The sequence below is a fragment of the Podarcis tiliguerta genome (genome assembly GCF_965153285.1).
Source record: "Podarcis tiliguerta genome assembly, chromosome: 3".
Lineage (NCBI taxonomy): Eukaryota > Metazoa > Chordata > Lepidosauria > Squamata > Lacertidae > Podarcis > Podarcis tiliguerta.
This window is the reverse complement of record NC_139536.1, coordinates 105,021,950-105,042,057: the sequence shown is the minus strand read 5'-3', so window position 1 is coordinate 105,042,057 and position 20,108 is coordinate 105,021,950. Positions and strand designations below refer to the sequence as shown.

Below are 20,108 nucleotides of genomic sequence, written 5' to 3'. Positions count from 1 at the left end.
CAGGCGCCACCACCGAGAAGGCCCTCTGCCTGGTTCCCTGTAACCTCACTTCTCGCAGTGAGGGAACCGCCAGAAGGCCCTCGGAGCTGGACCTCGGTGTCCAGGCCGAATGATGGGGGTGGAGACGCTCCTTCAGGTATACTGGGCCGAGGCCGTGTACAAATGTTACAAAGAAATAATGCTGCTGAACTCCCGACACCCGCCAGCCCCCAGCTAGTACGGTCACTGGTCAGCCAGGACAGGGAATGGGAGTCCAGTCACACCCAGAGGGCCGCAGTCACACCCAGAGGACCCTGTCGAAATACATTATGATGAGCAGAGCCCACGACCATTTACTAACCGATATTGCAGGTGGCTCCTTCCCATCCTGCAGGACACATGCACTTGAAGGCATCTCCCTCGTCATAGCAGGTCCCTCCGTTGTTGCATGTGGCTTCGTCACACTGACTGTCACCTGCAGGCGTTCAAATGGAAAAGCAGGATTAGTTAGAAGCAAAACACACTCCCCCTCAAGCCGTATGTGGAACGGGCTCAGGGCAGACAGGCTCTCCAGGAAATCATTGCAGAAACAGCTCGCCCGTTTCCCTGAGAGTTATTGCATCCCACCTTCCAGCTCATGGTCTTATATATGTAACTTTTATAACATTTAAAGTACTCATTTTCACATCCTTAAGGTATCAATGACTTCCCCTCTTCTCTTTCCATGGTTCATTTTACATATCATAAATCCCTTCATATTTTACAGAAACTATACCATTTGGTATTCCGTTATTACATCCATCAAAACTTATTTACACTGTTGAAGTTATCTCAATGCTACCAGCGTTTTCAGCTGTACACAATTATTTTCCCTATATTCAATAAATGTTTTCCTATCTTCTCTAGACGTATGTTCTTCTTGTTCTTTTATTCTATATGTTAAATCTGCAAGTTGTGCATATTCCGTCAACTTAAGTTGCCATTCTTCATTGGTTGGGACCTTGCTCGTTTCCCATTTTTGGGCTAACAAAACACAGATCACAGTTGTTGCATACATAAATACCCTTTTTTGACCCCTGGGAATTTCAGTCTGAGTTATCCCCAACAGAAAGGACTCTGGATTTTTGGGGGGAAAGTACTTTTGAACTCCCCCCCCCCCAATTCATCATGTACCATTTCCCAATACTCTTTTACCCTTCCCAGCTCATGGTCTTAGAACGTGAACGCCAACCGTACTACATGTATGTGCATTCAAGAATTGGTTCTTGGGAATGGCCGTTTGATCGACAGGAGGTACAGAGACCTTGAGCTTTGACATTCCCCCGGTTTATCTGTCCATGTTTGGCACCCAGGAAATAAAGAGATTAATCTTAAGGAAGAGCTTTGGCATGTGTGCCTATAACACATCTAGTTTCGACCTCCTGATCTGATTCTTTTTTTAAAAAAAACAACTCAATGTACTTTGGGGGACGGGAAAAATGACACTTCATTGCACAACGCAGTCAGCCACGAACCACGGCTTGCTGTAAACAATGACTCCGGCTTCGCTCCCCTGCCCGGCGCAAGGAAACAAACCACAAAGCTTGGCTCCTCGCGATGTCCCAAACCCAAGACTGTGGTTTGCTTCTCCCCAACGAAGCACGATCGCCGAGCCAAGTACAAATCTTGGCTTGCTGGTCGCAATTTGTTTATGGGGAAGGGGACAAAACCACAATCTCAGGTTCCGACATCAAGGTAAGCCAAGCGTTGTGGTTTGTTGTTCCCATTAGGGGAGGAGTGAGACATGGGAGCGAGTGGAGAGGCTCCCTTTTCACCGTGAGCCAGTTTATGGTTCACAGCAACGATCGGCCAATGAGGCTATTATAATAAGCCGGCCCCATTCATAGACCAAACTAGGCACTGTCGAACTTTAGTGGTGGCACCGATTTAGGGTATCTCCCCCCCCCCCCAAAAAAAAAGACTCACGCGAGTGGCAGGTTTTCCCTTTCCAGCCATTTTTGCACTCGCAGAAGAAATCGTTCACCAAGTCTCGGCAAGTTCCTCCGTTGTGGCAGGGGTTTTTGCTGCAGTCGTTGATATCTGGAAGGAAGAGGAGGGAGTTAAAGGGAGAAAAAAGAAGGGTTGTGGCAAAGGAGCTTGCTTTTTATCCTCAGGCATGTCGCAGCCCTCCTTTTGGCCTCCCATCCCCAAGTCTGGATTAAGCGCCTTAATGCCACCGCTGACGTTATCATGTTTATTCTGCACCATACCCCACCGCTCACTTTCAACCTCCCTTGCCAACACACACCACTCTGGCTCCCTCGAAGCAAATATAACAGTTAAGCTGAAAGCAAATGAGGCCTTATTACATAATGATTCTGTGTCAAGGCCAAAGGCTAGCAGTTCAGCCCCCCCTCTGCCTTCTCAAAGCAGCGCAGAGGAAAAGGGAGATATTTCAGAGATGGGAAACTCTGTGTTTGGATTAGAAGCTAGTCATCATCTCAAAACTAAATGACAGCAAGAGAAAGCCTTACAGTAAAGGTTTCTACTGACAGAAGCCTCATAAACCAGGGCTGGGAGATGTTTGGACTCAAGAAATTGTTGGACTACAACACCCATCGTCCTCAACCACTGCCCATGCTGGCTGGGGCTGATGGGAACTGGAGTCCCAACATCTCAAAGGCACAAAGTTGGGGGAGGCTGTTCTACGATGCCAAGACAGAAGCAATGAGATGTTCTGTCTTTATAAAGGAAAATACATGGATATAAAACATTCAAGCCCTTTATTCAGCAGTACCTGGGTTGGCAAAAAGACCACTCTAGTTTAAGTGACCCATTCCCTTCTGAATTCAAATTACTGGCAGCCAAGGTTTCATCACATGTGTCATCCCTAAACGTACATATTTTTCAACTTTTCAAAACTTCTCCAGTTTTAACAAGGCAAAAATATAGCTTAAGCAACTCCAGAGTCACTTAACTCCAGAGTCAAAGGAGCCAGCCAGTTCATTTAAGTAGATCAAATGGTTCCATGAACCGTGGCAAGGAAAGCATATTGTGCCGAGCACGTTACACGCAAGCAGACTGGCAACCCACAAAACATTTAGTCGAGTCAAAAAAGGAATCTGACATACAGAAACTTTCTCCCGCTTGGGGAGCAATTTAGAACAGAACAGTAGCTGTTTTGATTTTTACTAAAGAAAAAGTGTGGTTTGCCAATTCTAAGATGAGCTTGTGCATCACCACTGGAATACAGGTAAAGTTAAAAGGTAAAAGACCCTGGATGGTTAAGTCCAGTCAAAGACAACTATGGGGTTGCGGCGCTTATCTCACTTTTGGGCTGAGGGTTTGTCCACAGACAGCTTTCTGGCTAGCATGAGTAAACCACTTCTGGCGCAACCAAACACCGTGACGGAAACCAGAGAGCACGGAAACACCGTTTACCTTCCCGCTGCAGTCGTACCTATTTATCTACTTGCACTAGCGTGCCTTCGAACTGCTAGGTTGTGGCAGGAGCTGGGACAGAGTAACGAGAGCTCACTCCGTCGCGGGGATTCGAACCGCCAACCTTCCGACTGGCAAGCCCAAGAGGAATGCAACATTTCTGTAGCTTATGGTGCTGCATATGTAGCAGAAACTCAGCAAGGTGGCTGTCTGTTGGCCCAAATCAAGAACCAAAATCCAGGCAGAGATGGAGAGGGTGCCATCTTGGCTGCGAGTTCTAGAATAGCTGTTCCCTGCCTGGCAGGCCTCTTTCCACCTAGCCTGGGAGGGCAGCACCCTGATTGACTCCAGCTACAAAAGCTGAGGCCGCTAAGGAGGCCAGAGACCATCTTGGCTGTCTCTTAGTGCAGACCCAGGTCACTGAGTCTGACCTTCCACAGAAGCCAGACGCCATGAACCAGCATTGGCACGACTGGCAGCAACAGCAGCAGATATGTTCTTTGCTCATGATAACATTTAATTCTCTTGCTAATTATGCTGTTTTAAATGTGCATTTAATAATTAGCATTGCTTTCAATGTTCAAGGTTTTCTTGGTTCACTTTGCTGTACTGAACACGCATTCTGCAGTTAACCTCCTTTGTAATATTTCATTTTGAAATCTTTTGAAATAATATTTTAGTTTCTTGTTAAGTAGGATGCTTTGAGTGTATGCTTGATATTTGACTTTCTTCAGCAATGTTTTATTATTCAAGTGAAGTATACTTATAAATCATTGTGGACTTATAAATCATTAAATGTGTCAATACGAATGGAAGTTATAAATATTGCAGCTGCTGTATAAGGGATTACTATTGTGACTGGAATGTAACTGAAATCAATAAGATTTTGGAATGCAGAAATAAAGGAAATAATAAAATCATCAATTCTAGCACGTGGGGACCACCTAAATTATGAAATTTGGTATTCAAATGATTGATATTGAAACTGCGTTGTAATTTGGCATTGATATAATGAGGCTATTATTGGATTATTGTAATTGAAAATGAATAAAAATTATTAGCCATGTTTTATTCTGAATCGTTTTATCTGAAGTTTTACTACGTTGTAAATGACTTTTGAGATTTTTTTCTTAAAAACAAAGCAGTATCAAAATGAAATGAATAATTAAATAATAGGGTAGCATCTTTCTTTTAAGAACAAAAAACATCCACTGCTCCTTAAGAAGAAGAAGAAGAAGAGCTTGGATTTGATATCCCGCCTTTCACTCCCCTTCAGGGGTCTCAAAGCGGCTAACATTCTCCTTTCCCTTCCTCCCCCACAACAAACACTCTGTGAGGTGAGTGGGGCTGAGAGACTTCAGAGAAGCGTGACTGGCCCAAGGTCACCCAGCAGCTGCATGCGGAGGAGCGGAGACGCGAACCCGGTTCCCCAGATTACGTGACTACCGCTCTTAACCACTACACCACACTTAAGAAGATCTTTTCAGGATTGCAGTCCAGACAGAGGATGTGAAAAGTGTCGGCACGAGGAACGACAGAGTCTCCATCCCTCAACCACCTCCCTTCCAGTAGAGAAACAAAGATCCGCTTACTGGCTTCGCAAAATGTGCCTTCCCATCCATCGCTGCAAATGCATTTGTAGGAATTGATGCCGTCAATACACGTGCCGCCATTCTTACACGGGTTGCTCTCGCAATCGTTGATGTCTGCAACAAAATTAAAAGAGATGAAGCGCAAAAAAGGAAGTTCAGAAAACTGGGGCTGGATGCAGGAGGTGGGTTAACCATTGAACCCAGAGCTTGCTCCGTCTGGACCCAAACTGCAACCCAGTACAAAAAAAAAAGACAAGCGAAAGGAGAAGGCTCCTAAAAAAAGCAAGCCAACTCTCCGTACCTTAAAAGCTTTGAAAACATTCCTTTAAGACGGCTCATAAAAACCCCCCAGCGTAAAATTTGCCATCTACTGCCAGAGGCCTTTTGTATGTTTATAAAGTTGGCATTTATTTAAAAAAACCAAAAACCCAAGGTTCACGCTCAAGGCTAAAGGTAAAGGTAAAGGCACCCTGACCATTAGGTCCAGTCGCGACCGACTCTAGGGTTGCAGCGCTCATCTCGCTTTATTGGCCGAGGGAGCCGGCGTTTGTCCACAGACAGCTTCCGGGTCATGTGGCCAGCATGACTAAGCTGCTTCTGGCGAAGCAGAGCAGCGCAAGGAAACGCCGTTTACCTTCCCGTCAGAGCAGTACCTATTTATCTACTTGCACTTTGACGTGATTTCGAACTGCTAGGTTGTCAGGGGTAGAGACAGAGCAACGGGAGCTCACTCCGTCGCGGGGATTCGAACCGCCAGCCTCTGATCGGCAAGTCCTAGGCTCTGTGGTTTACCCCACAGCGCCACCCGCGTCCCTTATGTTCAAGGCTAGGAGCCTCTTAAAACAAGCTTCCTTGAGGCCAAGGGAATACTAGCATCGACTGGCCCACCAAGGAGGAAGGAACGAACTTGGAGCAAAAGTCCCAAAGGGACCTTGGTGACTGCAGCCAACCCCTGGCTCCCATTGCCAAACAAGCTGCGGCGTGCAAGGCATTTACACAGGAGACTGCAGAGAAAGGGAGAGCCGGGTTGACCACAAAAGCAGGGCGAGGAGAAACTTACTTTCGTGGCAGTAGGTGCCGGTGAAGCCTTTGCTGCATTCGCACGTGAACTTGCCTCCCGCCTGGCTCTTGCACTTCCCGTGGGGACCGCAGACATTGGAAGAGATGTAGCGGACGCCTTCCGGGGTGCTGTTGGACGCCACGGCAACCGTGCAACTGTCAATGACTGCAGGGGGAAGGAGACACGGACCCAACATGAGCTCTCGAAAGACCCAAGCCGTCCGCGGCCTACTGCGGGTCAAGGGCTTTCTCTTAAAACAAGCAGGCCCTATAAAACAGTGGGGGCCAGATTTCTTCGCCAATGGGAGCCACATCCCAGCGGCAGGGGGCACCCCACTCCCACATGCAAGTATAGGATACACTGATATGCAACTGCCCCTCTCAGCTAAGCCATGGAGATTAGCTCCTCCTAACTCAAATTATTAATATGGTGATTGGGGTGGGGGGCGAGATTGTCTTGTCCTGTGGGCTAGGCAGGGAGGTTTAAACTTCCGCACCTACCCCCCCCCCCAGCTGTGTTTACTTCCCCGCCCCCATCTGAACTGTTAAAATTTGTGGGGGTCTTGAAAGGTCTAGGAAAAATTGATGGGGCAGGGGGCTGAGGTTAGCCACCTGAGGTCTAATGCAAGCCTTTTTCTAGTACAGTGGTACCTCAGGTTACAGATGCTTCAGGTTACAGACTCCGCTAACTCAGAAATAGTACCTTGGGTTAAGAACTTTGCTTCAGGATGAGAACAGAAATCGTGCGGTGGCAGCGGGAGGCCCCATTAGCTAAAGTGGTGCTTCAGGTTAAGAACAGTTTCAGGTTAAGAAGGGACCTCCGGAACAAATTAAGTTCTTAACCCGAGGTACCACTGTACCCAAAAGCCTCAGGGCCAGAGCGACTTGTAGCAAGGAACCACAATACACCATGATGACACAGCTGAGGCACACGTGAAAGTCCCATTCTGAGCCACGCATATAAGCCTTGGCCTAACAAGGGCAACATATAGTGCTGCAGAATTACTCCCTGCCACGCCCACCCCACCCCCGAAAGCCAACACTCCGCTGTTTTTGCCTTCTGTACTACAGAGCTAGGAATATGGTAGTTAAAAAAAGAGGCCCCAAAACAGAGTTGGAAAATGGTCTTTGAAGCCACCACCCCTTGTGGACAGTGTTTCAGGGGCCACATACCCAAAGGTGGCTGTAGGAAAGAAAAGGTAACGGACCCCTGGACTGTTAAGTCCGGTCAATGGAGACTATGGGGTTGTGGCGCTCATCTTGCTTTCAGGGCAAGGGAGCCAGCGTTTGTCCACAGAACACCGTGACGGAAACCAGAGCACCTTCCTGTTGCAGTGGTACCTATTTATCTACTTGCACTGGCGTGCTTTCGAACTGCTAGGCTGGCAGGAGCTGGGACAGAGCAACGGGAGCTCACTCCGTCACAGGGATTCAAACCGCCAACCTTATGATAGGCAAAAGCCCAAGAGGCTCAGTGGTTTAGACCACAGCGCCAACCACACTTCTTGGTGGCTGCAGGTGGGCACCCACCATGCAGGGTACGATCACAGATCAAGGACAGAGTCAAGCCAGGTGAAATCCTTACAAGAGGGCCACCCACCTGAGGTTCCCCACACCCTTGCCTTATAGTGGGACCCTTGGCCTTCCAGGTGCCGCTAGACAACAACTCCCATCATCCTTGAAAACTGGCTGATGGGATTTGTAGTGTGGAAACACCCAAGGGGCAAAGGTTCCTCACCTCTGCCATTTGCCCAGTAGATGCCAGTTCTCTCCAGGATGTCAAAAAAAAGGCGTTTTCCCAGTCCTGACGGAAAGCGTCAGGAATCGAACTCAAGACCTTTAGAAAGCAAAGCATCACATTCCGCCAACCTCCCTGGAAAAATAGCAGGCCGCAACGTAGCGGACCGGCCAGATGCAACGCCTACCTTCGCAAGGAGTCGAGCGGCAGTGATCCTTGAGGTGCGAGCAGTTCTTTCCCTCATAATCTTCGGGGCAGTTGCTGCAGAAGTAGTCGTTTTCGTAATTGAAGCACTGCGCCCCGTTCTGGCAAGGGTTGGGCTCGCAATAATCTATGTCCAACTAGGAGGAAAAGGGGAGGCAGGGAAAAAAGAGGTTGCCTTAAGACAAAGGGCTCATTATCATTATCCTTCACACTGCCGCAAGCAGGAAGCAGCTACGGAATCTGACCTTTTTTATTATTATTATTATGATTCCATCACCCCCGATTGCTTGTGTACAGCATACAAAACAACACTTGCCAACTGCACTCAAACGAAAAGTTTATCAAGGAGGGGGCAAAGGTCTAGCATGCAAGAGTTACTGCAATTTTTAATGGCAGTTAACTTTCTCAACGCACCAGTTCTGAGAAAGTTTATGAAAGAGTACACACGTGAAATGGATTTTATCTTCATGAAAAACAACAGAGGTGCTGTATGTAAGGAAACTATAAATGTCAACTGTGAGAATGGACTAACATCAAGAGAAGGATTAAGAGGAGATTAAAGAGGAAGGAAGTAATGGACATATGTTTGCAACAGGAGCGGGGAACCTGATTGTTTTAGGAAATTGTATTAAATTTAAATAATTTGGGCTGATTTGTAATAACTTGGAAAACATGCACTGCAAATTTTCAGTGTACTTTACAGAGCCCTGGAGAGGGGTCCATAGCGCTACTTGGTGAATACCGGTATTCAGGACAGCGGTCGAAGCTTTGGGGCTCTTATCTGGAGCTTGCGTTTCAGCAGCCCTCACCTGACAGACATTTCCAGAGAATCCAGCAGGGCAGAGACACTGGAATCCATTGATTTCATCTTGGCAGTGGCCCCCATTCAAACAAGGGTTGCTTGCACATTCATCGATGTCTCTCTCACAGTGATCCCCTGCGTAGCCAAGTGGGCAGGAGCATCGATAACCATTAACCAAGTCCTGAAAAAGGGCACAGAGAGGAAGGAAATAAAGAAAAACAGTCCGCAAGGTTCTGAAGGAGCAGAAACGAGTATTTATGGACGCGACGACAGCAGCACAAATACCACTGGCCCAGGGAAGGAAAGACGATAAAGTTCCGAACAGTGACGAATGGCTGATGAAGATGATGGACTAAGCCGAAATGGCGAAACTGACCGGGAAAACCAGAAACCAGGAAGAGAAGAACTTTAAGGAGGAATGGGGAAAATTTACAATGTACTTAAGAGAGCACTGTAAACAACTAAAAACTTTGGCAGGATTTGAGTAATGCTTGTAATATATGAAGAACTATGGTAATAATGGGTCATTTGTTTTTAAAAATAGAGAAAATAAGGGAGGCAGTTGAAAAAAGGAGCAGAGGGAAGTCAAAGGATTCAGGGGATCTTAAACGATGATGTTTGAATTCAAATTGGTTATGTAAAACTCAATAAAAATATTTATAAAAAAAGAAAAAAATAGCAAAACAATTCGCTTGGCCCATCAGAAGCATTCAACGGATACACACACAAAAAAATGGTTTTGTTCTACATGTGCATAGGATACTGAATAGAGACATAGATTTGCCAGTGGGGGGGGGGGCGGATTTAGATTTGAACCCTCAGCTGGAGTCCAGAATGAGAGAGTATTGGTTGCAGAACTGAGCCCAGAATTAGACAAGTCAAAGCACAGTGGTCCAGGTTATCGGCCCCATTCAAACATAAAGCAAAGGGGGACAACACAACTGATTTTTACAGCGAAAGGGCAGGGGGAGAGGTATCCCCTGCCCCAGGTCTATTCTCCTACTACTCTCTGGCTTCTAGCCATTTTTCTCCCTGGCCATTTCATGTGATTTTCAGTGGTGCTAGGGGGAAAAGGAGATCAAACAATCTCATCTTGGTAAAAAGCTGGGGTAGTTTTGGTCCCCTAACTTGGTGCATCTCTCAGTGTTCAAAACAAGACACACACACCCCAACACACACTTTGCGTGTGAGCAATAAACACGGCTATTCCTATTACACCTACTTTGACCTTCCACGAGGCTCAGTGGATAGCCATGAGAAAGTCGCTTTCCTCTCAGCCTAGCCAACCTCACAAAATTGTTGGGAGAATAAAAAGGGGAGGGGAGTATCCTCCCCCCCCCCCCCCCGAGGAAAGATGGAAGAAAATAAAGCCATTCTGGCAGGTAAGGGGGATGCAAATTAATAACGGAAGATAGTAATTCACAGTATTCCAAATGGGGGGAAAACAATGATTTGACAATATCAATTGATATAGTCCTATTTTCACTTTGCATTGTGTAAAATAATTTAAGAGATCATCCTATGACACTGCGAGGAAGGCCACACCTCTGGTAAGCCTTTGAAGAGCCTACACTGTCCCTGTTGAGTCTCAAATACACACTCATGTTTGTTTTAAAACCTTCAAGGGATCAGATTGTGAAACCTCCATGTCTCCTCGCTCTCAAGTCCCAGAAGCTTATTCAGGGTGGAATCAGTGCCACGATATTAGAATTGGTTCTCTGCTATAGGAGTGCTCAAGAAATCCGATCATCTATGCATTTCAATGCAGACCATGGGCGTAGCTGGGGGGGGGCTGCCCCCGCCTAAATCAATACAAATCAATAAAATACACAGCTGAGCTTCTGCCCCCCCAATCCTGTCTACATCCATGATTCAGACCGACCCAATCCGCAACTCCCAATCTCAACTGTCAATTTTTACACGTCACAGTTCTTTGCTGTAGTTCTCAGCGCAGAAACCATTTTTAAAATGTGCATTCCGACGGGTGGGGGGGGGGGGGAAACCTGTTCATTTCGAAATGTGTATTTTAAAGGCGAACTTTCAACCAGGATTTTCAAGCGCGCAGACCAGCAGATTAAACACAGAAGACGTGATGGGGTGGGTTTCTGGGCAAACACATTCAAAAGCAACATGGATCAGATGCAAGGCCGATAGAATATGGCTGATCCCTATTCTGCAGTACTGATTTCTGTTGAAAACGTACATTGAAACCCAATCCATTTCTTGGATCAAATCATATACATTTCTAGCGAGAGTCAAGTCCTGATGAGATCAATATGCTCCTGCATAATAAGTGAATGGAAGACTTAAAACTTGGTCCCTTCCCGTTTAACTACATTAAGACGAGCCTTGTTGATTCAGGCTACTGGCCCACCCAGCACCCTGTTCTTGCAGTGGCCACCCGTGGGTGCCCATGGGAAGCCTGCAAGCAAGAGGCAAGTCCAACAGCGTTCTCGTCGCTGCGATTCGCAGCCATTGCTCTCCGCAACTGATCTGCAACTTACCCTGCAAGTGCCTCCGTTCTGACATTGTCCAATGCAGTCGTCAATATCTGCAAGTCAGAAAATAGCATCAATCACATATGGGAGTAGGTGAGCCTTTAGAAAGGCAGCGCGCATAGGAAAGGCACGAGAAAGAATTCAAGCGGGCTTCGAAACTCTAGGCTAGATAAATCCCTTTGTCCAGCTTCCTGCATGCTTTCCTCCGGATAAGGCCAGGATAATGGGTGGGAACCCCGAGCCATTCTTACAGTGGAGTTAAGTGGAAAACTTCACATCATTGTTTCAAGCCACCTTATCGGCATATAGCCGGTGTCGTGGACTAATGGGTTTGAGAAAAGGGCCTCTTATTCATGCCAGACGAACTACTCCCTTTCTAAAAACATCGGCTGCTGACCACCACCCTTTGCTGGCTATTGCCAAAAGCTGAGCCTCAAAACTCAGAACACAGGTCACCTCTTGCCTGCAAGAAACCCAAGCAAAAAAACCAGCAGTATCGGGGATACAGAGGAAAAGATGCCTACTTATATCACAATTCTGGCCAGTCCAGCCAGGGACACAGTTGCAATAGTAGTTGCCAATCAAGTTCCTGCAGGAATTGGCATTCAGACAAGGTTTGCCCTCGCATTCGTTGGCATCTGAAAAGAGAAGAGAGGAGTGGGGGGTGCTGTCAAAGGGAGAGACACAGACCACGCTCTCTCGTTTTCACAGCAAACGCAGTTCGCTGGAAGACAAAAGAGTTCCTTTTCGGTTTTTAAGCTCGCAGGAGTGGATTAGCAAGACTTTAAAAAAAGACGGAGGGAAGGCAGAAGTACTGGGGGACTTCCAGATTTTATTTCCCCAACTATGGTGCGTTGGCAATCACGGAGTCCTTGGCCTTAATTAAGAGCAACTTTTTTTAATTTAAAAAAAAAAATACAAAGGGGGTGGGGGGGAAAGAGGGTGGGAGGGAGAGAGAAAGGGAGGCAAGGGAGTTGGAGAGTTTCAAAATGACAGAGCATCATCCCCAGTCATTGGGATTAATACTGTTGGATGAAGAATGCAGACAGCTCATTCTTCATGAGATCATCCACAGCTCAGAATGCAGCTGCAAATTCTGAAGGAGTTAATGTGAACAGAGGGAGGAGAATGCTTTCCCACCAGGCTGACAGGGAGGTTGGGGGGGGGGGAGAGGTGGGAGAGGCAGCAAAAGGACACCCTGTCTTAAGAAGAAGAAATGTCAGCAGGAGTCATAGGAACACTCATCACAGCAGATCCTGCAAAGATAAGTCTCCAGGCGGATAAGCTCTGCTGCAGCAAAGATCCTTGTGGAATCTTTAAACGACTTATTTCAGATCCACACCCTACGTTCAAAGCACTCTTACACCAACTCCAAGAGTCAGGGCTTCCCCCCTGCTCCCCAAAGAATCCTGAGAACAGCAGTTTGCTAAGGGTGCCGAAAGTTGTTAGGAGAGCTACAATTCCCAGCACCCTTAAGCTACAGCTCCCAGGATACTTCTGGCTGGGGAAGGCATGGAAGTACATGTGGTACCTTGGATCCCAAATGCTTTGCGGGTCAAACGTCAAAGTGAGTGTTCCGGTTCTTTAGAACCCAAACGTCGGACGGGGCTTCCGATTGGCTGCAGGAGCTTCCTGCAGCCAATCAGAAGCCGCACTTTGGCTTCCGAAGGTTTTGGAAGTTGAACAAACTTCCAAAATGGATTCCGTTCGGCTTCCAAGGTACGGCTGCAGTTTGAGAGCAACTTAAACCTCAGCTGTGACCTAAACTTGTGGCGTAAGCCTTTGTGGATCGCGGTCCCTTTCACCAGACGTGTGACATTTCCAAATTAAATAACAGAGGCTCGCATGAGTGGCAAAGGATTGCTGCAGAAATGACTCTGCAGTCTAAAAGTTGATGGCCGGTAGCTGAGGACATGGTCCTCAATCAGAAGGTCTGTACAAGATTCGGCTAAGGTTCTTCACAAGTTTCTTTGCACATGCATCCAGCTCTCAACAAACACAATCTTGTTGTATTATGCTACGCAGCCACTCCACTGACATACATCCAGTGTCTCCTGTTATAGCAGCTTTTGGGGAGAATAGAGAAGTAAAGCCATGGGGCCAGGCCATCATAGTCACCAAAACAGCTTACGGGAGGAAACTGCAGTCATGGAAAGACCAGGTTCATGAACTGGGTTCTCCGCACAAATGCTGCTTTGGGGACCATCGGGATGAGGGAAAGAAAATTGTGGGAGGCTCTACAGATGTCACACAGGAACATTTGGCTATTGTCCCCATACAAAATCCGCCCAGAATGGCTGGGACAACCCAGTCAAATGGGCAGGGTAGAAACAATAAAATCACGGTTATTATTAAGAGCAATAGAGAAGATTGCTGCGATTTAGACACAGAAAGGCAAGAAGAAACCCAGAGACTCCCATGCCTCATATGCTCAAGATCACACATTTGAAACACGCTGGAACAGGCATTACACCATTTACCCTTTATACTGTTTACAGCAAATGTTAATAATGTCAATTAGAATCCCATGTGCTGAAAGGGAGAGAGAGGAACAGACATCTCTGTCATTCTTTAAAAGATCCCAGGTATTCCACTCCCAGCGGAAGCGTCCCCAATGGCTTCAAAAGCACGGGCTGAGCCTGAATAATGTCAAGGTCGCAAACGTTCCTCAGCACGAAGCGACAGGTGTCCCTAAATCTGGAGCAAGTTCTCCAATTCCTTATTTCCCCTTCCATAAATCTACGGTCCAATACTTACCAATCTGACACGTTTTGCCAGTCCACTGAGGCGGGCAAATACATTTAAACCCATCGACCAGATCCTGGCAGGTCCCTCCATGGCCGCAGGGGTTTGGGGAGCAGTCGTCGATATCTACCGAGAGAGATTTCGCTTTAGTATACGTATCTCAGCATCATCAAGAGCAGCCAGACTGGCAAGCCACACTAGGCACAGGCCCAAAGCCATTGCTATAGTCAGAAAAGTGGCGCAAACGCTGTAGAGAATGCAGAAGAGCAAGCCACCTCTGATGTTCCAACTCCGAGGAGATTACCCACAAGGGCCTGCAGTACTTAGGCAGGGGGGAAAGTTTCCCTAGCCCTATCCAATATGAAACCATGGCTCCCGCTTTTCATTCTCCTCCCCAACCCACCCTGCAGTTGCAGCTCCGGCAATGCTTACACATTTTGATCATCTGAAATACGTTCATGCGCAGACAGACAGCACTTTCACAACTGAGCAGCCTTTAAAGCAGTATTTCCCAAACTTGGGTCTTCCGTTGTTTTGGGACTACAATTCCCATCATCCCTGACCACTGGTCCCGCTAGCTAGGGATGGTGGGAGTTGAAGTGCAAAAACAGCTGGAGACCCAAGTTTGGGAAACGCTGCTTTCGAGAAAAGATTCCAGCGAAGCCATTTTTGCCCTTGCCCTCAAAGAAAGACGACTAGCCCGGCAAGGCTGTCCTCGTAAAATATCCATTTGTGGACGTTCACAAAGGACCATTCAGACTTCCAGATTTGAGGGGCAAGACATTTGGGATAGCGAACTGGAATTGTCAAAGATCTGGAGGCCCAGCGTGCAAATTTCAAGGAGAGAGCAGAAAGCTGCAGCGTATTACAAGCCCAGGCAGAATTTCATCGGACCATTAGAAACCACTGAGAAAAGCCAGCACAGCAGTTTGGGTTTGGCAAGGTTCAAAGCTTCTACTAAGCTGGGAAATTCTTGTCCACTTACTGAGTGTGCAGGTTGGTGCCCCCCAGCCTGGAGCACAGACACACTCAAATCCCGTCGAGGTTTCGAGGCAGCTTCCTCCGTTGTGGCAAGGATCCGAAAGGCAGGCATGTTCCGCTGCAGCAAGAACAGAATCCTCTTCAGCTTGGCCAATGCCGGTGACACGGACAACCTCATTTTTAAAAAATTACCTGTCCTACTTTCCCTGTCCCCCCCATCTCTTGGGCTCTGAGCCGGTGGGGAACACAGTGCCCAAAACCCCCGACAGCGGCTAGGTTTAGATGGGAAAAGCATCTATTTGAGGGCTGAGCCATCTGCAGGCCGCTGTCTCCCTTTCCAAGCAAGTAGCTCATACTTGCTTAAGGCAGAGTTGCCTCATCTCATGGCGACTGTATTAAAGGTAAAGGGACCCTTGAACATTAGGTCCAGTTGTGACCGACTCTGGGGTTACAGCGCTCATCTCGCTTTATTGGCTGAGGGTCATGTGGCCAGCATGACTAAGCCACTTCTGGTGAACCAGAGCAGCGCACGGAAACGCCGTTTACCTTCCCGCCGGAGCGTTATCTATTTATCTACTTGGACTGGTGTGCTTTCGAACTGCTAGGTTGGCAGGAGCAGGGACCGAGCAACAGGAGCTCACCCAATCGCGGGGATTCGAACCACCGACCTTCTGATCGGCAAGTCCTAGGTTCTGTGGTTTAACCCACAGTGCCACCTGTGTCCCTATGGGCGACTGTATAATCCCCTACCAAACAAAGATAAAACATACCCGAGGCAGGACACTTTGGGGATGCCCACAAGTCACAATGCAAACCTTTCTCGAGCAAAGTAAACTCGTACATGCCAGATATTGCTGGCAGAACCAAAGACATATCCGAAGACCTGAACTCGGGGAGGACCATAGCTCAGCGGCAGAACTATGTGTGCCAGCTGTAACTCCAACCTATTCTCCCTCTCTCCAAAATGCACTTGGCCAGATACAACAATTCAATCCCAAGGATGTCCTCGCTACTGCTCGCTTCCCGATTTTCGCTCTCTCCTGACCAGCACAGCCCAGGGCTCGCAGCCCCAAAAACAGCCAAACCAACCGATTGCAGAGATCCTTACCAATTTCACAGTTCTGTCCTGAGTAACCCTCTGGGCAGGAACACTGGTACTTGTCCGGTCCGGTGTTGCTGCACGTTCCCCCGTTCAAGCAAGGCGGGTGAGTTCCGCAATAGTTGAGATCTGCAAGGGACCGTCCGGAAAAATGAGAAAGGAGCTGTCTTCCGGGTGGGGGTTTGCGGAGCGCTTCGACCGCCGCCCCACAACCGAGCCAGAGGCCGGCGTTACAAAAGGAGAGGGTGTGCCCCCCCCCCGGCGGTGCATCCTTGACCCGCAGCTCCCCCCCCCTTCGCTGCCTCCCCCAACCTCCATCGTGTTTAACTAGCATTTCAAAGCCGCCTTGAGAGTGTACCTTTATTGCAGAACTGGCCACCCCAGTTGGTTTCGCAGAGGCATTGCCACGGTTCGTTGCAAGTTCCATGGACACAGCCCGGGTGAGGAATGCACTTGTCACAGTACTGACCTTGCCAACCGTACTGACACCTTCAAAGAAAGAAAGGGAGAGGGGAATTAGTCGCTCGAAAAGAAAGAAACAGGCCTACAAATCCTTATTTATTCATTTATTTATTTGGGGGGAATTACAGTGGTACTTCAGGTTAAGTATTTAATTCGTTCCGGAGGTCCGTTCTTAACCTGAAACTGTTCTTAACCTGAAGCACCACTTTAGCTAATGGGGCCTCCTGCTGCCGCTGGAGCCCGATTTCTGTTCTTATCCTGAAGCAAAGTTCTTAACCTGAAGCACTATTTCTGGGTTAGCGGAGTCTGTAACCTGAAGCGTATGTAACCGGAAGCGTATGTAACCCAAGGTACCACTGTACTTGATTTTACAAGTATAAAATTACAACAATACAACCATACACACCCACAGTTACAGATTCCTCCAAATCTCTGGACTTGTCACCTCCCTTCCATGGTTCCTATTTTTAAACTATTTCTACTGCATCTTTTCCAACAAACTCCATTGTCTCCATAGTACTTGCTACATTGCAAGCGCTACTGCAACCCTGCCAATGTTTTCATCTGCTTACAGTGGTCTCCAAGATAAATTATAATTTTTTCCCCATCCTTTGCTAAAAAGTTTTGGTCTTCTTGGTTCCTGAGCTTTCCGGTCAGTTTTGTTATTTCGGCATAGTCCAACAGTTTAATTTGCCATTCCTCCCTGGTAGGGACTTCCATCTCTGAGCTAGTGGCACCCATGTACAAATCCTTATTTATATTTTAAGATTTAAAGAGAAGCCTCCCCCACTCCCTGCTCAAAAAGAAAAAGGAGTATTTGGTGGTTTCTTGTAAACAAACCAAGTTTTTTTTCCCCTTCTCAAGACACAGCCTATTCTCAGAAAAGAATAACTGTTCTGGGAGTCCCAGTGTGGTGCCATGGAAGACAATACTGTTCTGAAACTCACACAAATGGGAGGGAAGGCAGAATGGGTGCAGGCACACTATAGATCAATCCCTGGGGTTTGACAAATGAATTAATAAAACGGGTGGGGAGGAGAGGAGAGAGGAAGAATGAGGATTCTCCCAAGGATTCTCATGAATATAAGGGCTTAAGGATACTTGAGCGGAAAGAAAAACAAGCCAACCAATATAGAACAGCAAAGTTACTGGAGAATTTCCTCTTGGACCGCAACTCAGTTTGCTTGGGGGGTTTTTTTTGGGGGGGGGGGGAGAATCACATGTTCAAATTAGGAAGACAGGAAGCATCTTCTTTCAAGAGAGATATTAATCTGGCAGCAGTCAGAAGATAGTTAAAAGTCCACTGATGTTTCCACTTTGATAACATATAGCTGCATACATAATAAATCAGTTATGTGCTTAAAGAATATCTATATTCATCTGACATTTTTTTCCTCCACCAGATAATTTCAACCTAGCGAACCCAGATCCAAAGCGATTTTCATCCAAGGTTTGGCTCAAGTGCCTGTGTTTATGTTCTGAACGTATTACTTTAAGCTCAAGAAGCCAGGCTGGTGTAACAAAGCAAGAGATGTAATCTGTTATCCGAAAAGCTCCCCTCCTCGAACGCAAACACAGGGCATTAAGGAAAATCTCCAGTTTAAATACATTCCACACTGAGACACTGCCATTTTTATTTGAAGCGGAGAATATGAAGGGGAGGGTGAGGGTGGGGAACAGACAAGAAAGGTTGAAAGCATGAAATTGTGGGTTAACTGCAAAGTTCACTTCATTACTGAGACCTGGGAAGAAGTGATCACCGGCAATTACTTGCTAAGCTGGCCCTAACTTATTAAAATAAACCTTTCCATCCAAGCCAGTTGGGCTTTCGGTTTTCAAAAACTCTGCCCAGCAAATCCTTGTCATGGGAAAAGCGATAGGGATCTTTCCAAGGGCTAATTGCTTGCAGCGACTTTTAACTCTCCATCTAAAAACCTCAGACAGCAAGCCACTCCCCTAATTAATTTTACAGAACAGGGGAGAGAGCGAGAGAGAGCAAGCAGTTCAAAGCCTCTGGATATATTCAATAAAAGAGAAATATTAAAATCTATCTATTGGAAGCCCAATTGGCAGTGTCATCTCTGTGGGCAAGACAGAGCAAAGGGGAACGACCCCCCCCCCTTTTTTTTATATGGAAGTCACAAAGGATGCAAAAATCATAGATTCTTTTCTCAGCCTGAACTCTGCAAGCATTAAACAGAAGTGTGGACAAGCAGAGAGTCAGTAGTCTCCGCAGTACACCCTGCTCAGAGATGGAGGAGAAATCATTTCTTTACAGCAGCCATGTTCAAAGTCCAGCCCGGGGGCCAAATCCTAAAAACAGCTCAACAACTTTGGGATAAAATCCTTAAAAAAGCTTATCAACTTTAGCCGGCCCTCAGGCATGTTCACTTCATCATATCTGGCCCTCTTTGAAAATAATTTGGACACCGCTGCTTTACAGGGTCTCCAAACTCCAACCCCCCCCCCAAAAAAATTCTACTTTTAAATGCTAGGCACAGCCCATCTTGACAGATCTGTTCCAAAGAAGCAAACGCCAGCCAATTTAAGAACGAAAGCAAAAAAACAAACAAAGCAGTACTAATTTTAGCCCGAAGCATTTATTAAGTCTTTCTGCGTTAACAACATAACACAATTGCATTCTCATGCGGAGAAGCCTGGCTCACATACAGGGCTTCATATTTTTTAAAATCAGACCATCTTCTTCTTCTGCGAGTGGCTTCCAAAATGAAATTTGGGGCAGGGGTGGGGAGGGAGTCAGACTCTTCTATGCGTTCTTGTTTCAGATCTAGCCAGTTTTTGGAAATTCTTATTTTTAAACGATCGCATTTGCAACATTAAAGAGACTGTGACTCATTCCCTGACCCCCCGCCCCAAACTTAATGGAAAAAGAGTTATAATCTTGCTTCTCTCTGAGTCCAAGAATATAATTGAGGCTGGGGTATCAGGAAGGACAGCAACATCGCTGGAGAACTTTGCAAAGGAAGTGTGGGAAAATTGCACCTTAAGTAAATAAGGGCACTAGAGCATGTCTGGGCAGAGAGTGGGAGGTGAGAGACAGAGGAAGGCTTGAACTCTGGAAACAAAGCCTGTTGTTCTGGCTAGCGAGGAATGTGGGCAAACCCCATAAGGCACTTTCAGATGGATGACAGAAGCACAAATCTCTGGGAGCTCTGGCTCCAGCTCAGGCAGCAAGCTGGTCTCCGGCCCAGACAAAAATGGGGGCGAACAAAACACTGCAGCCCGACCGAAACACACAACACACACATACACAAACCCACAAGCCTCTCTTCTGTTATCAGGGCTGGTCAGATTTTTGCATCGCCCTTATCTAGGAGTGATTCATGTATGTTCTCAAGGGCTGAAAAGGAAGCAGGCCTTAACAAGTTTGCAGGGCGGAGGGGCAAAGCAAATCCCCCATTTTGGAATAGCACGTCGTAAGGGTTCAAGCGGATCTCATCTCCTTTGGCGTGCTCGAGTTGCGCACACAACATGCGTGCCCCAAACATGCTCCATTTCAAAGCACGTA

At 47.0% G+C, this 20,108-nt stretch overlaps 1 protein-coding gene across 1 annotated transcript in view; it reads right to left on the bottom strand.

Moving 5' to 3' along the window:
* Positions 1-20,108, bottom strand: part of JAG1 (jagged canonical Notch ligand 1) — a 71,331-nt gene that overhangs the window by 13,786 nt on the left and 37,437 nt on the right. Inside the window, exons 6-17 of the mRNA XM_083431907.1 lie at positions 16,476-16,606; positions 16,127-16,246; positions 15,023-15,136; positions 14,050-14,163; positions 11,817-11,930; positions 11,299-11,345; positions 8,802-8,975; positions 7,976-8,129; positions 6,052-6,216; positions 4,992-5,105; positions 1,945-2,058; positions 341-454 (exon numbers count right to left, since the gene is read on the bottom strand). Of these exons, the coding sequence (XP_083288033.1) occupies positions 341-454; positions 1,945-2,058; positions 4,992-5,105; positions 6,052-6,216; positions 7,976-8,129; positions 8,802-8,975; positions 11,299-11,345; positions 11,817-11,930; positions 14,050-14,163; positions 15,023-15,136; positions 16,127-16,246; positions 16,476-16,606 (1,475 nt within the window). The remainder of the gene's footprint in view (positions 1-340; positions 455-1,944; positions 2,059-4,991; positions 5,106-6,051; positions 6,217-7,975; positions 8,130-8,801; positions 8,976-11,298; positions 11,346-11,816; positions 11,931-14,049; positions 14,164-15,022; positions 15,137-16,126; positions 16,247-16,475; positions 16,607-20,108) is intronic.